Source organism: Sinocyclocheilus rhinocerous, unplaced genomic scaffold (genome assembly GCF_001515625.1).
Source record: "Sinocyclocheilus rhinocerous isolate Xijiao unplaced genomic scaffold, SAMN03320098_v1.1 scaffold509, whole genome shotgun sequence".
NCBI lineage: Eukaryota > Metazoa > Chordata > Actinopteri > Cypriniformes > Cyprinidae > Sinocyclocheilus > Sinocyclocheilus rhinocerous.
Genome location: NW_015652428.1, coordinates 434365 through 451035, shown reverse-complemented (window position 1 = coordinate 451035; position 16671 = coordinate 434365). Strand labels below are relative to the sequence as shown.

Below are 16671 nucleotides of genomic sequence, written 5' to 3'. Positions count from 1 at the left end.
AACAAGTTTCATGATTTTAATTAATTAGACATGTTTTTTGTTAAAATTTAATAGGCCTATAATCAAAAATATATAATAAAAAAAAAAAAAAAAAAAAAACTGAATCTAGAAAAATTAAAACAGATAAAACAGAATTTGGAAAAAAAATAAAATGGATTTTCATAGGGCCCTAAACTAACATAATCTTCATCTACCCACCCTTAAAAAAGCTCCACATTCTTTGCCCAAAATTACAAAAACTCTCAACATAACTAAACATTAAAGTATGTGAAAAATAATGCGTTTTTTAACAAACGAAGCATTAACACATGTTAGACTGCACCCCATAAACACAATCAAGCCTAGAAAAAACCCAGTCAACCACCCCTTTAAACGTTATGTCTTCCCCTTTTAGTAAATGTCAACTTTCCCAATAAGTTCTCCAGGAAAGCATGCTGGGAACTAGAAATTCCCTGCCCAGTTTCAGTCAACAAAAATTAATGTTGTAGCCCCAACATAAATGACTTTAAAGAAAATAAATTTGCGATAAACTGATCAAAAACTGTGTAGCAATTAGCTGATTTTAATAAACCAAACGAATGGGTCGGACACCACTTTATACTTGTTGCGAAAACTAGATCAGTCAGACTATCTACACTTGTTCCCCGAATAGTGAGGTCAAAATATAAATTTAATGCAGGATCTAGAAAAAATCTTATCGTGATTAAACCAGAAAAATGTAAAATAAATTAACAAAAACAATTTTTAAAACCCCATATAATTGCTGTTAATAGTGTTCATCGTCTGTTTTATTACGTCTTAAATTGATTTTTCCGTACATTTCTGCCATATGTACATTAATTGACAGTCACCACTGATAAGCTACCACTAAATATTTTAGAAACTTAATTTGCTGTAAAGTTGCTTTGCAATGATTTGTATCGTGAAAAGCGCTGTACAAAAAAACTTGACTTGACTTGACTTGACTTGAAGGCCGTCAATTTCGGGAAAGCTTTAGTTACGTAACATCTCAATGTGCCTCTCGTTTCTGATGCATGGCATCCGTGCCCAGGACATCCGGATGTCATAATCCATTCCTGTATACATGGAGGTACCCTGTTGGGGAATAAAAACTGATGAGGGATTAAGTCCTTATACTACCGAGAGTATAAAAATAATCTGGGGCTTTGTCACCTCTGGCCGACTCTTTTAATCTCCGCTCATGTCCGTTTCTCGTCTGGTCTTCCGCCACATTTCCAGGTGACCTTTCTTTCAACTTCTTCCTGTGCCTATTAGCACTCATTACCCCCCTCCTGCTGGGTTTCTCGCACTCTCGTAACCATCTGCCTCTGGTCTCTCTTATCCGCTACCCTGCTGAGTCGCGGGGCTGCTCAAAGAGTCCCGAGCGTCCCAGGCGCCGTGCCGTCTTACGCTAAGAGCTTGTGACCTCGGAACCAGGCCTTGCACGAACCCGCAATAAAGGCGATTGACGGCCACTCGCTTTATGTGCTAAAAGAGACGACTTCAGAGCAAGCCTTATAAAACACTGGAAAGTACCTTTTAATTGATTTCCTAGGTAGTTCTAAGATGCCAGGCCTTCCTTTCTTTGGTAAATGGGTAGGATCATCAAACTGAGGTACGTCTGGGGTTTGGCCATAATCGGCGGTGAAAATAGCCCAGGCCTGACTGTGATTTAGTTTGCACATGGTCTGCTCTCATATGCGTGTTTACAGTTTTATGACCCAGGGGAACTGAGGAAGCAGAAGGGAGTGTGAAATATAAAGGCCATAACAGGTTGGTCTAATGAGCTGCTGTGATCCTATAACACACAGTATATGAGAGGGTTCAAACGGAAACTACAACCCTGTTGACTTTATATTTAGAACATGATATACAGGCGCCTTTCGGGAAACTAATAAAAACAAAAAGTACAGCTTAGCGTTTCATAGATAGCATAGCTTACGATAAGCTACGGATTTAACGATGAGCAACACCAACATTTAAAACACCACTAAACGTACAATAAAGTTAAAAAGGTAATGTGTTTTTTTTGTTTCTAAATACCTTTCGATACTTTGTCCTGTCCCATCTCAATGTGGAAAGACAACTATACATAATCCAATTGATTGTAAAGTTGGTGTAAAAGACGTGTTTCCCAAAAACATCGTAAGCCTAAGTAGATTGTGTAAACCATTGGCACCAATGGTCTCTACGGTCTACTGGTTTTACAATGTTTTTGGGAAATGCAGCCTAGCTTGGCATGAGTCAACCAATGGTTTGAGTTTGGAGCCGGACTATTTTTTTTGTCTGACCAATTGTAGACAAGGGCTTGTTCTGGAAACCTGTTTGATTGGTTTTTGCAGTTGGTTTTGTGGCTGCTAATGTGCTAATTGACTTTTCTACTATATATTCCTGAAAGATTGTGAATGATCATTGTGGGCGAATCATAGGCGCATGTTATTTAAAAGAAAAAAATCGTAATCTATGTTCTAAACATAACTTGCTTTGAAACATCATTTTGACTAACGTCACCTAGGGTGAAAAATGAAAAAATCCTACATTTGTTTCTTATTGAATAATATTCCACTCGGAAATATGGCATATACTTAATTCTTACATTTGGGATGCATTTCATATTAGCTTAGCAGACTTGTAAACATCTAATGAATCTTCTTTGCTTGAGGCAGTACATTGAGGCAGGAATGATATGTTTCTTGACGAGCAGCTTCCTATCTTCTCGAACGTTTGTTGAGATCAGAGCCAACACATAGTATGCATTATGGATACGCTCTAAAACGTACGCCTTGCTTCGCTAATGGTGAAAGATGGCTAAGCGTACAACCCAGCTCTTTGAATTGGACATTTCTAGGTTTCCATAAATCTAAAAATACACCACAGCTCAGACTCTGCCTTGCTGCCTAGACACACACATGTGCAAGTGAGCACGTGCGTGTGTGTGCAAACAGCACACGTAATCGCATGCATTACAATGTTTGCCAAACCTTGTTAAAACAGACGTCCTGATCTCTAATGGAGTATGAGGCAAGAACACGTGTGAGAGTGCAGATGAGGAAAAGGGGCTAAGGGGTTAAGACGAGGAGAGAGGGTCAAACTTAAGAGAAAGACCACAAAGAACTCCTGTCTGTTTACTTTAGTGCTTCTTAAGAAGTATTTTTAGCCTGGATTTTGATGCTGAAATATTCAGCTCTGGTACGTACCAGTGGTGGCTGGCATTTTTTGAAGAGTGGGGAAGCACAGATGCCAGTTATCAGTGGCAATAGTTGTATAGTTATTTAATAATACAAACACACAAACATTTTGTTTATTTGAAATAAGTATACTTAATTTATTCCAAAAGATTACAGATGCATTTAATTTTCCCTCAATTAAAATGTTTTACACATAAAAAAAGGTATTTTGACTTTTGACTTTTACATGTTAACAAAACAAAACAAAATTAGTCATGACTGAAACTGAATAGAACATTTCTACAATGGACTGGTTACTGATTTTTTTGTGCAATACTTCATCCCCACCACTAGGGATGTACAACTTGTGCCCACTGACTATAGACATATTTATGTAGAAAAAAAGCTAAAAATTTGTGCACGAGTGCCGTCTGGCATTTTACGTTTTAATTAGGGCTGTCAACGTGCTAACGCATGCGATAAATTCAAAAATCCTTAACGTGTTAAAATAATTTAATGCATTTAATGCAAAATTACTGAAGCACAATTTCTATTCTAAACCTTTTACCCAATTTTGCTTCTGTGTTTGCAATCAGATCATTTTAAGCTGCTAAACTCCCTGAAAGTTTCCAGTCCAATCTATTGACAGCACTAGTTTTTATTTACTAACATTCACTAAAATATTAGCTATATACTGCATGAGCAATATCACACAAGTAGCAGTGCGAGATGGCTGGCTCGGTGGGTTCATGAGTGCTGAACGCCTGCTGACGCCCTAAACAAGTCTAAACAAGTACATTCTCACATAAACATTTTTAAAACTACATTCCATGACACAAAAACAGTATTATTTTTAAAATAATTGTTGATTTGGGCGTCCGTCAAGTAGGGGTGGGAGAAAAAATCGATTCACCTATTGCGATTAGTGCTTTTTAATTCCATCAGGGTGAAATGTATAGGTGTGTTCAACTTGGAGCAGCACCGTGCAGACGTTCAGCGTATGACATCAAAGTACCGCGAGAGCGGTTCAAAAGCATGCAGAGCCGTCTGCTCTCTGTAGCTCTCGCGGTGCTTTGATGACGTCAAACAACGATCGTTCTGCGTGCGCAGTGCCGCTACATTAGATGACGTCGTATAAGTTTCAAGCCGGCGCGAGAAAGCAAAACCATGACAGAGGCAGAGGATTAAACCTCTTCCAGAATTCTTTCTGCACCTTCCCTTTTGAATCCCAAGTGTGGAAACACTTTGGATTTTACACACAGCCGGGAAAACATGACTAAAACTGTATGCAAAATAATGCAAAATGTTTTGTTGAACATTTGACTATTATATTCATGTGCAAGTTCAGGGTTTTGGTACTTGAAAGTTTCATGGTTCAAGGTACTTTAAATATACACTGTGTATGTGTATGCTCCTGAAATAAAAGTTCAGAAAGATGTGATGCATTGTTTTTGTTAATATGACTCATCAAATACAGTCTCTTTTAAGGGTATAATCAAGTATTTTCCATTGTCTGGTCTTTATTAAGCAAACAAAATTCACAATAAATTGTAATATCGAATCGCAATAGTTATATCATCGCAATACTCAATTATCGCAATGTATATTGAATCGGCACACAAGTATCAGGATAGTATTGAATCGTCAGATTAGCGTAGCGTCCCAGCCCTATACCGTCAAGACACTTGTGTGAAAAATACCGCAAGCGGAGTGATACAAATGGTGAAACAGTTGGAGTTCTGTTATCACTAGAATATCACACTCCTCTCAGCCAATCAGATTCGAGGACCGGAAAGAACTGGGGCAAGTTCAAGCTCAAACCAGTCATCAGAACAGTGTTCAACGCACCACCGTTTCCTTTTAAAAAACGTTTTGCACCGTTTTGTCGGGGCTGAACGCAGCCCTGATGTATGATAGATAGATAGATAGATAGATAGATAGTTTGTACTGGGCTTCCTGTGTAGCTTTAAAGTAATCACCACTGGTACGTACACATGTTACTAGGGGTTAAGCCAGATAATAACAGGAAGAGAAACCTTGGAGGAAAATGGATAAATCACAAGACTTTGTGCAAGTCACAAGGCTTGGGGAGAGGGAAGGAGAGAGAGAGAAAGTGAGAATGTGCTTACTTTGTAGACTATAAAAACAGCAAATGATAATGTTCCGTTATTCTCAATGTGATGCATTAATTTTATAATCCCTCACTGGGTTTTATCGACCGCAGTAGCTGTCATTCGGTGCTTGAGGTTCTTCCAGTGAGTGAGGAAAATGTGCCGTGACTGAAACGGCAAGTCATTGTGCAACATAATAAGTTCTTCATAATTGCTTCCACTCAAACAATAAAAAATGTCACAATAAATAAATCTCATCAGCCTAATGGTCTGTCGCATTGGTTGACAGGGTCAAGACAAATGAACAGAACACACCAAGAACCGATAGAATAGATTAGAGTGTCTTTGGGCCATCATATATTCAGTTTTTTTTTCAACTACATTTTCATTTTCATAAATATTACATTTATAAATTAGCATTTATTTATTTATTTATTCAATGAAGCCTATTTAAATTGTGAGAGCAAAATTAAAATATTTAAAAGGCAAGAATCCACAAAAGCGCACTTTAACCACAAATAAACACACAGAGGAAAAATGGAAGTGTAATCAAGCTAAATTTACAACCTGACCCGTCAAAGTCAAAGCTCAAGCGCTATCCAATCATGATCCGATCACTGAAAATGAACGCTAATGCTAGGTAAAGGGGTCCTTTGAGTGCTTTTCTTTAATTTAAATTCCTTGCTTTCTAACAAGGTCATTGAGACATGCTCAAATTGCCATGCTAGCCAGTGCTAAAATCTGGATTACGGGCCCCAGGATTACGACCAGAGTATTTGAGTTTTAAAGAAATCCTAATCCCCGAGCTGTCACGCATAAAGTCAGAAGTGTGTCTTTAACAGAACATATATGTTTTGTTTTCAAATTCTAAAACATCTTACATTTGGGCTGTTAGCATTTTAAAAAATCCTAATCTCTGAGCTGTCATGCATAAAGTCAGAAGTGTGTCTTTAACAGAGCATATATGTTTTGTTTTCAAATTGCGAAACATCTTACATTTGGGCTGTTAGCATTTAGCATTAGCGGTTCCACTCCATGCTACTCAGGTGCAACATTTTACGTCCTCAGATTTGGCCACATTTAATTTCAGATATCGGAACACTTCTAAGTGATCTTTGACCTGTCTGGGTTGTTTTTTCTTTTACCCTCCATAGTTGTTTCATGAGGATACGCAACCTGTCAATGTTAGCATCTGCTTAATTTAGCTAGCTTCTCCCAAGTGACAGATAAATTTGTGCCAAAATGTTTGGACATACTGTCTTTGGCGTCAACAAAACATGAAACGTTTTTTTCTATCTTTTGATTAGCCTAATACTTTTTCTATGCTAACAACTCCTGACTTTTTGGTTGCAGTTTAATTTTCGCATTTATCATTGTTAGCATTGTTTTGTACCAAAACAGACTTTTGCGATACACTGAAAACTTGTTAATCGTGAAGGGAAAATGCTAATTGGAGGCTCTAAGTTGTAGCTGCTTGTTTGTGGTGAATCAGACTAAACCTCAGCACAACTCTTGGCATACTTACACGTATAACGTGCTGAACATCACACTTTCACCCTTAATAGAATCTGACAAGCATTCTTCTCCCTTAGATCCAATTACAAAGAGACACTTAATTAGTAAATTGTAAAGAACTTACAATTCACTCAATGTCAAGACCCTAAAGAGATTACTTGACTAATACAGTCAACGGAGGATGATGTCCAGCGTTCAAACCTTCCTTTAACCCTAATGTGACATGACCTGTTTCAGGACACTAGATAAAAGACAGTGGGTCTTATTTACTAAGCATGCATACGCACAAATTTGTGCCTGAACATGCGTCATACTGAGTGACAAAAAACTGTTGTGTGGAAAGCCCTTTTTATTAAAATGTATTAAAAGAATAGTTAACCCAAAAATAAATATTTACTCAGACAATCCCGAGATGTAGATGAGATGAGTTTGGTTCGTCGTCAGAACAGATTTGGAGAAATTTAGCATTACATCCCTTTCTCGCCAATGTTTCCTCTGTAGTGAATGGGTGCCGTCAGAATGAGAGTCCAAACAGCTGATAAAAACATAATAATCCACAAGTAATCCACACCACTCCAGTCCATCAATTAACATCTTGTACTGTGAAAAGTTGCTTGTTTGTAAGAAACGAATCCATCAATAAGGTGTTTTAACTTTAAACGGTTGCTTCTGGCCAAAATACATAAGTAAAGATACAAAAAAGTCCATAACCCATAATAACGCTTCCTCCATTGAAAACGTCCATAACTGTTGTCCTTTCACATCAAAATCCAACAACATATTTGCTTTTGTACTGTTTTCTCTTGTAAAAGGTGCTTGATCTGTGCATATTTTTCTCCCGATTCAGATTAAATGACTTTTTCACTGGAGACAACAATATTATTGCCAGAAGCAATAGTTTGAAAACATCTCTGGGTTTATTACAAACACAGTTTTTTGCATCACAAGACATTAATTGATGGACTGGAGTCGTGTGGATTACTTGTGGATTATAGTGTTTTTATCAGCTGTTTGGACTCTCATTCTGACGGCACCCATTCACTGTAGAGGATGCATTGGTGAGCAAGTGATGAAATGCTAAATTTATCCAAATCTATTCAGATGAAGAAACAAACTAATCAAGATCTTGCATGGCCTGAGGGTGAGTAAATTGTTCATTTTTTGGGTGAACTATTCCTTTAAAATTAAATAAAGGTTAAGAAAAAATTTATGTGATTACGCAAGTGTTGTGAAATTTTCGTGATATGTTCTCCTGTGCATATAAATACGGATAACCTATGCATTATTAGTGAATAAGACCCACAGAGAACAGGCATGTCCATGTGTTGTATTCTCAGTCTCACTAATGGAAATCGTTCAAATGCTGAGACACGCATTTCACAGCATTCTGTGACTCTGCCACTCGAGCCGTATAATGTTTCTCGAACAAAGAAGCTGACAGCGATAATAATCACATCTCCATCTTCATCACTCACTTCTCTTCCCTTTCACCAGTACGCTGGCAGCGAGATAACCTGACAGCAAATTGGCCAACACAAAAAACGTGCAATTAATATTGACAGAGCAAAGTGGCTGGAGGAACGCCCGGCGCTATTGTGAATTATTCACAACACTGCTGCTAGCGAGCGTTCAGCACGAGGTGACGGACACTTGTTGGTGGCTGCGGAAGACTAATCACAAATGGAGCCATTTCATGTATTTAATTAGCTGGAGGTGCTAACAGCATAGGCTAAACAATGAACTCTAGCTGAATTTGTTTTCAAGAAGCGAATCAGTCAGGGTTTCTGTTGTAGTTGTGGAGATTCAGAATTATTCTAGCAAGTAGAAGATTATATATATATATATATATATATATATACATATACACCTTGCTATGTGTACTGTGTTAGGCTAACCGAGACTTGTCATTTGCACTTATATATTGTTGCTCTTTTGTTAGTTTTGACTGCTTTTATTGTCCTCATTTGTAAGTCGCTTTGGATAAAAGCGTCTGCTAAATGACTAAATAAATAAATAAATAAAAAGTAAAGAGGGTTATAGCCATACAGCATCAACTTTATAACTCAGATGCAATGCTAACTGCTACATGTTCAGTATGATTGCTACATATGTCTTATAGGATAACCGACTCTTAAAAGGGGGTAGATTTTGTTGACAATCATGTGAATTTTGATGCAAATTCAACTGTCACTTGTTGTTTTTGAGTCATTTCTGTAGCTTAAACAGTAGCGCATAGCGCTAACAATGCTAAGGCCAAGGGTTTGATTCTCAAGGAATGTGCTAATAACTTAGACTTGCTACTGCCAATACATTTACAGACATGCTGCTGCACATATCCACCTTATTCTTCTCGTAAAAATGGGCCCATTTGTAAATTTTATGGGTCTTGCTTCCGGTCTCATTCGCTTCCAGCTATTTTTAGCTGTACAAAACCGCTCATTTTGCTGCTTGATATTGCAAATTGATGTATTTTCCCATATTATTTTAATGTATTATCTTAATTATGAACACACTGGTTTGTACCGCAAACAGTTTTACCGTTTACTGCACGTTGTAATTCTTCTCGTTATTTCCCTATAGCTGCTATTCAACCGGAATCCTCGCCCATAGGCTTACTTCCGCGTTGAAGAATAAGGTGGATAACATATATGAAATAACCCTCATATATAACTACATGAAATCACCCCGTAGCATATCTATACAGGTGGAGCTGGGGGAGGAGGAGGGTCTCTGAAGCACACTGCAACTTCTACAGCAAACACTAGCTGAGTATTTTAATGTTGAGCAGCAAGCTCATTGGCTGCTGATGTGAAAAGAAACCAATCAGCTGCGCCATGTGGATAATGAATTCATTATATCAGATTGAGTTAGAAGCTATATAGTTTTAGTAAACTATAATTGGGCCAACCACACTTTATATGGTAAATTATAGCTGTTGAGAAAAAAAAAAAATTATTCTTTTAGTCTGCATTTTTTTCTGCAATTACACAGAAATGTTTGTTGAAATTTATTCAGCTTTTGTCAAAAATGATCTATTCTATATTTTTATTGCAAAGAAATGTCTGTTTTCCCTCCACACTTTTTAGAACACAATCAATGCTTTTAGAAGACTTGTCCAGCCCAACTTTTACAACTACTCCAGTGCACCTGAACAAAAGCAGACCAGTCAGTCATTCCAGGTGCTGTTGCTCTGAGTACAGCTGTGCTTTTATTCGCGATCAGTGGCAGGGCATGAAGGTGGAAGATAGAGAGCGCGGTGGCATGTTTCTGCCCTGATCAGATCTGCATGATCTCGGCTCTAACAAGCATCACGGCGCACTGAAGATCCCCGCTGAGCCGCGCAGGAGAAACACCCCACGCTTCAAAAGAACAATCAGCGGGCCAGAGGGAGAGAAGCTGTGTGGGAGAAGGTGTAATTATGCTCAGATAATCACGAGTCGACAATTCATCAGCGAAAACATGAACATTTGGCACAAATATCTTGGTACTGTATGCATTAGCACAACCTCAAACTACTAAAAGTGAAAATGCAGTTATGATTAATATAATATGGAGCTATTTCTGCATAATTTCACCTTTAAAAGGACTTTTCTTGATGTAAACTAATGTAACCAGTAAATATTATTTTTGAATTAACTTGTTTCTTTTTAACTAATTGAAATGTTAGCAGATGAAGCATATTTTTTGGTTTTCATGACAATCTATTGTCTGCAATCTTCATTAATAAAAAATATTAAATATAATAATAATTACATTAAATAATAAATATAATCATATTAATTATTAAATAATAATAACAACGAATGAATGATTATAAATATGATTTTTAAATAATAATATAATAATTAATAATACATCATATTTGAATGTATAATATACTATTAATAGCAATTATAATTAAGTTTATATACTTAATTTAATCAAAGCTAATATAGCCATGCTGATTCAGTCATATTACAATACTTTTTAAAATTGAATAAAACTTGTAAATTTAAATCATATAAAACATATTTTTCATTTTTAGTTTACGTTACAGAACATTGTGTAAAATATTCTAAATCTCAATATATAAAAACATTAAATACAATAATATGTTCATACCTTACAATTGAATCTAAACTAGTATAGCCAGGTTGATCCAGTCATATTACAGTAAAATATTTTTAAATTGAATAAAACTTGGTCATTTAGATCAAATAAATCATATCTTCATTTTTAGTTTATGATTGATGATTGAACATTTAGTCAAATAAATTAAATCTTAATATTGAAAAATCTTAATATATATAAACAATACAAACAGTATTAATCTGACTGTATTATTTACAATCAGACAGAAGGAGACGTTGTGAAGCATGTTCATATCTCAATGATATTTTAATGTATTTCAAATATTTTTGAATATAGCAAATTAACACAATTTTACTAATAAAACTTGGCAAGAAATTTTGTTTGTAACATGATATATTTCTGAGTTCAGTCAAATAATCAAAATCCTGTCAACAGTTCATGCCTAATAATTCCATAATTTGTGAGGAATTACTATTGGATTAAAATTCATGACAGTCATGCAGACAGAAATTAGATGCGTAAAACTAATTAAACAACTTCAAATGAGCGAATTTGATTGTCACTCTCCACTGAATGACTGTATTATGCAAACAAGTTTAATTTATGCAAAATGCTTATCCGAATCATGCCCGTGCGTCTCCACATGGCTTGCATGGGGGTTGGATGTGCGTGTGGCAGTGTGGCTGAGAACATGGGTGTGTGCCTCTTTCATTTCACACAGGGCTCATGGGTGTGTGCCTCGCTGTTTAGAAGAGCAGCAAACATGAGCCAGAGCTGAGCTCTGAAACCAGGCTACAGGTTACAAGGGTCCAAACATCACAAATCCGACGACACTTGGATCTCGCTTTCAAAACCTGGAAATAAATCTCTTAAAACAACAAAGTTACGATCGCTAACAAATGTGAGATTGCACATATACCCGACTCCCATCTTCATGGCCTACTTGAGTGAAATGTGAGATTGTCATTGTTTAGAGTCACCGCAGGGCTCGAAGTGTCACATATTCCCCCCTGCTGAACAATACGCTGCCTCTGTGTTCGTAAAAATGTCAGACACACTAGTTGCATCGGTAATTCTAGACAGCAGCATTCAGCTCTGGTTCCTCTCTGACCTTTAGGTATGCTTTATGATCAGCTCTTTCTAAAACACGCTAACATGCTAAAACAAAACGTGGTGGAAACCTCAAACCCTTCAACTCACAATGTGGGTATCACCGTCACATGCGTCAAAGTGACATCAAAATAATGTTGTATTGTAATAATCTGAGGAGATGACGGCTCTAGAGCTACCTAGAACATTAGTTCAACATTCAAACAACGTTTTGTTAATGTTACATCTAATATTCTGCGAATATTATTGTTGTCAAAATATTGGAAAATAATATAATCATGCAATTTATATTGAAAATCTAATTTAGTTTAATGCATTAATCTCAGTAGTATTATAAAAAGCAAATTAACACAATTTTATTAATAAAACTTGGCAAGAAATTTTGTTTGCAACCAATTTTTCATTTGTAACGTGATATAATCCTGTCATCATTTATTCATGCTTATGCCATACAAAACCAGTATGACTTTTTTTCTTCTGTGGAACACAAAAGGAGACGTTTTGAAGCATGTTCATACTGTACTTGTCCTTACAATGAAAGTGAATGGGGACTGGGGCTGTCAAGCCCAAAAAAAGCCCCAAAATCAATTCTTAATAAAAGTGGTCCAAATGACTTATGTGCTATATTCCAAGTCATATATGACATCTATATGACTATACGACATGGCGGCGGCGGCAAGAACAATACTACAGCGAGAATAAAAGTTACGCCTTCTTTCTTTGCGTGAACATTTGGGCGGCGTTATGCAAATCTTCCCACATCGTGATGTAGACATGTGGGGGCGTGTTAGAACGAGCCGTTTTAGGTAGGCGTGGTTGACTCTTAACTTATAACTTATAAAGAATATCTCTTTGGATTTGAGACTTTAGTCTTTGCAACTTTACAGATCTTCTTTATGCACCAAGAGCTTGTAACACTCCAAAGAGAAAGGAAAAATTGAAATCGCATCATATGACCCCTTTAAAGAGATAGTTTACTCAAAAACGAACATTTTTAATCATTTACTTATCCTCAAGTTGTTCCAAACCTGTTGAACACAAAAGAAGATATTTTGAAGAATGTAGGTAACCAAACAGTTGATGGTCCCCACTGTCTTCCATAGCATTTTTTTTCCATACTGGGGACCATCAACTGTTTGGTTACCTACATTCTTCAAAATATATTCTCTTGTGTGCAACATAAGAAAGAAACTCATACAAGTTTGGAATAACTTGAAGGTGAGTAAATGATGAAAATTTTTCATTTTTGAGTGAGCTATCCCTTTAAAAATTGTAGTCCCCATTCACTTTCATTGTATGGAAACAAGCAGCTTGGTCATCCTGATATAAATATCTCCTTTTGTGTTTCACAATAAAAATGAAGGCTTTTGAAAGACATTGAGTTTGAATACAGCACACCCTAATATTTATTATATAATTTGTTTCATAATTGTCAAGTATCAAAATATTAATAAAAAAAACTAACACAATCATTCAAAGTATATTTTAAACCATTTATATTTAACCACGAACTAATAACGCATCTCTAGAAATAAACCTGAACTTCAAGCAGACAAACACTATTTGGCCTCCAACCACTTTTAAACGAACAACTTATTCTGACAGTTTGGATGATGAATAAATGATGTCGAGACGGTCTCAAACGAGACGGCGGTGGGCGGCCCGGCACATGCTACATTTTCCTCATCTCCCCCTTCTGTCATTGAGACTGCATGCAATGACCTTGAGAATTTCCTCTCGGCCAATAGGAACTCTTTGTTTCTCTCAGCCTCTCAAATGTGCTGAGGATGCCAAAGTTTAACACCTCAAATACACTTATTACTGAAGGGGGCTGCTGAGGTGATGTTTGTGTGTGTTGAACACAACTGGAAGGCAGAATATATATTGTACGGATATATTTTCATTGTCTTACAGAAAAAGTGCACTGAATAATGGCAATATTGTGTAAATTGTGCTGCCTTGGTGCTTTATTTACAAGTTTACAAGTTATTTACAAGGGGGGGAGTGCATCATGCACTGATATAATTGTTTATGCAGACTGATTGGTGACATATTACCGGTTATAATGTGCGACCTATTATCAAAAAGATGGCTGCGTCATAAAGATTGATGGCGGATTTCATACTACCCAGCATGCATTGGACATATTCACAACCTGCCAACATTTTTTGGCCTCTAATGGGAATTTTTTAAAAATCACTGGCTGCAACTACGAATCACTTGCTGACTGCACGGATTTCAGTTGCTGCCTGTTACTTGCAAATGACAAAGAAAATCATGAGATTTGCACATCAAATGACATGATTTACTGACTTCTCACTGGCGTACGTCTATTTAATAACACCACTAGTCCTGATTAATACTACAAATTGCAGACAAACCACAGAAATTACAATTACAGTGCGGTTTTTACTCCTAAATTGCAACCCTGAGGGAAACCTACGAATCCAGCCGTTACTGTGTTCATCATAACATGACCTACAAGGGACCACAAACTGTTGGAGATCAGCTCCAGCACATGCTCTTTCAAACCACATGGGGATCCAGACATCAGGTAGGTGTGTGTATAAAACTGATGAATGAACCGAAAGGTCATTTTTAATGGGGAAACCGCTCGCGAACAACATTACGCCAGGTTTAGCCCCATTTTAGCAGTTACAGTTTTGTCTATTGTTCTTTTCGGTGCGGCGGGTAGCGCTTTTGTCTGGAACCCTCCATCTGTTCAAGTGCTTTCTGAACTTGACAATAAGAACACACACCTCACGGAGCAAGAGGAACGTGTCAGGTGCAAAACTGCTAAAAATGGTTGCTGACAAATGAAAAAATACAAAAAGACAGGCAGAAGACAATGGGATAGATAGATAGATAGATAGAGAGGGACAAACAAATGGATAGACAGATAGAAATGAAAGAAAGAATGAAAGAAAGGACACATACAGGTAGACAAAACGATAAATAGGCAAGACAGACAGACAGTAAGACAGATAGATAGATAGATAGATAGAGACTTTATTTATCGTGTGAGGTAGATAAACTACATAAACACATCTAGTGAACACAGAGAAATGACAGTGTTGAATATGAATGAGACCGTAGTACCGGTAACAATGACCTCTGTCACCGGGAATTCATACCTGATATCTCGGACTGCGGGACGCCGTTTAACGTGAAGCCTTTGCCGCTGTAGAACTGGCGCACATCCGCGCAGCTCCGCACTTTGCCGCCCGCGTTATCCGCAGACCGAGACACGGAGATGAGCGACACGAGCAGCGCGACCGCTGTCAGATCCATTGTGTCCGGATCCAGAGACTGAGGAGGAGGAGGAAGTCAACTGACGCTGATGCTCTGCACTTCACACAGCAATTCAACGCATCCGACTCTGTCTACAACAGCAGGATATAGAATAAAATCCACTTGTTTAGGAATGTAAACGCGCGTCCAGGTTTAAAACCGGTGGTCCTGATGAAAGAGGATGTGTGTTATTGATCAGTCCGGTGGGGATCTGTTTCTGGTGCTCATGTCTTTACGCACTATTAATAATGCATAACCACAGAATAAATATCCCTATAAGTAGCTACTATAGTATGAACAGTAAATACTGTTGGAGGAATTGCGGGATAAAGCGCTCAGTGCTGCTGCTGTGCGCTTCTGGTGCTGTCTGTCTCTCTACTGTCCCGTTCCCACTGAACAATAGTGATGTCCGATTCGCAAACGAGTCGTTCTACTGAATCGGTTCCTTTGAACGATTCGGATGAATCGATTTGCTACTTTCTTTTATTTTTCTTTCTTTTTTTTTAATAGAAAGAACGCACTCCTTGGTGAAAAAACGAACCTAAGATGGGTTGCTTTTTCAAATGTCCAAAAGTCTGCATGGAAGCCCGTTTCCACCACAGAATAAATAAATAAATAAAAATGCAGTGACTTTTTTTTCCGTTTGTTTAGCTATATCTCAGACACACAGACATTTTTTTATCTTGCAATCCAAAAAAAAAAAAGACTTGGAAACTTGGAACTAAATAAAAGTAAAATACAATAATAAAAAATAGATAAAAATTTGCATTTAGTTTTTCATTTTTATTCCATGGTGGAAACAAACAGAATTGCCAAAAAAATGGACTTCAGGAAAAAAGTCAGAATTGCAACTCAGAGCTGCGAGAAATATCTAACATTTCAGCACTTTCATTCAGTAGCAAAAATGTTCCTCATAATTCTGACTTTTTTCATTTTATTTTATTTGATTATTCAGTAGCAGAAATGGGCTTCCATTAGTCTGACTAGTGTGTTTTGTAAAAACTAGTTAAGATCAGGAAACCTTTCATCAAGGTTGGTATTGAGCAATTCAGTGAACAATTCATGAACATTTACTCTGTGAATGCGTTGGTATTTTTTTCTCATCCAGCAACGAAAATTGGCAGCCAAAATGAGCTAAATTAAGTGGGAAATTGGCTTGGGAGTAAAACTGTAAGATGAATTAAATGTTGAAGACAAACAATAGCCTAAAACGTTTGTCTTAAAGAGCTGAATACCTACAGCATTTTCAGGCATCAAATTAAATAAGCTAATAAAAAAAAAATACTAAAACAAAAACATCGCAATTTAAGCATAAGGAAGAAACGTTCAAGGAACATTTTGGGGTGATGAATCAAATGAATCGATTCATTGAATTGATCCGTTTGTTCCAATTTCCAATGAACTTC

The 16671-nt window shown here is 37.0% G+C and overlaps 1 protein-coding gene across 1 annotated transcript in view; it reads right to left on the bottom strand.

The window, feature by feature from the left end:
• gpc1a (glypican 1a) overlaps positions 1-15648 on the bottom strand; it is a 36378-nt gene extending 20730 nt beyond the window's left edge. Inside the window, exon 1 of the mRNA XM_016521120.1 lies at positions 15109-15648. Coding sequence (XP_016376606.1) covers positions 15109-15265 — 157 coding nt within the window. The 5' untranslated portion in view covers positions 15266-15648. The remainder of the gene's footprint in view (positions 1-15108) is intronic.
• Positions 15649-16671: the final 1023 nt, after the last annotated feature.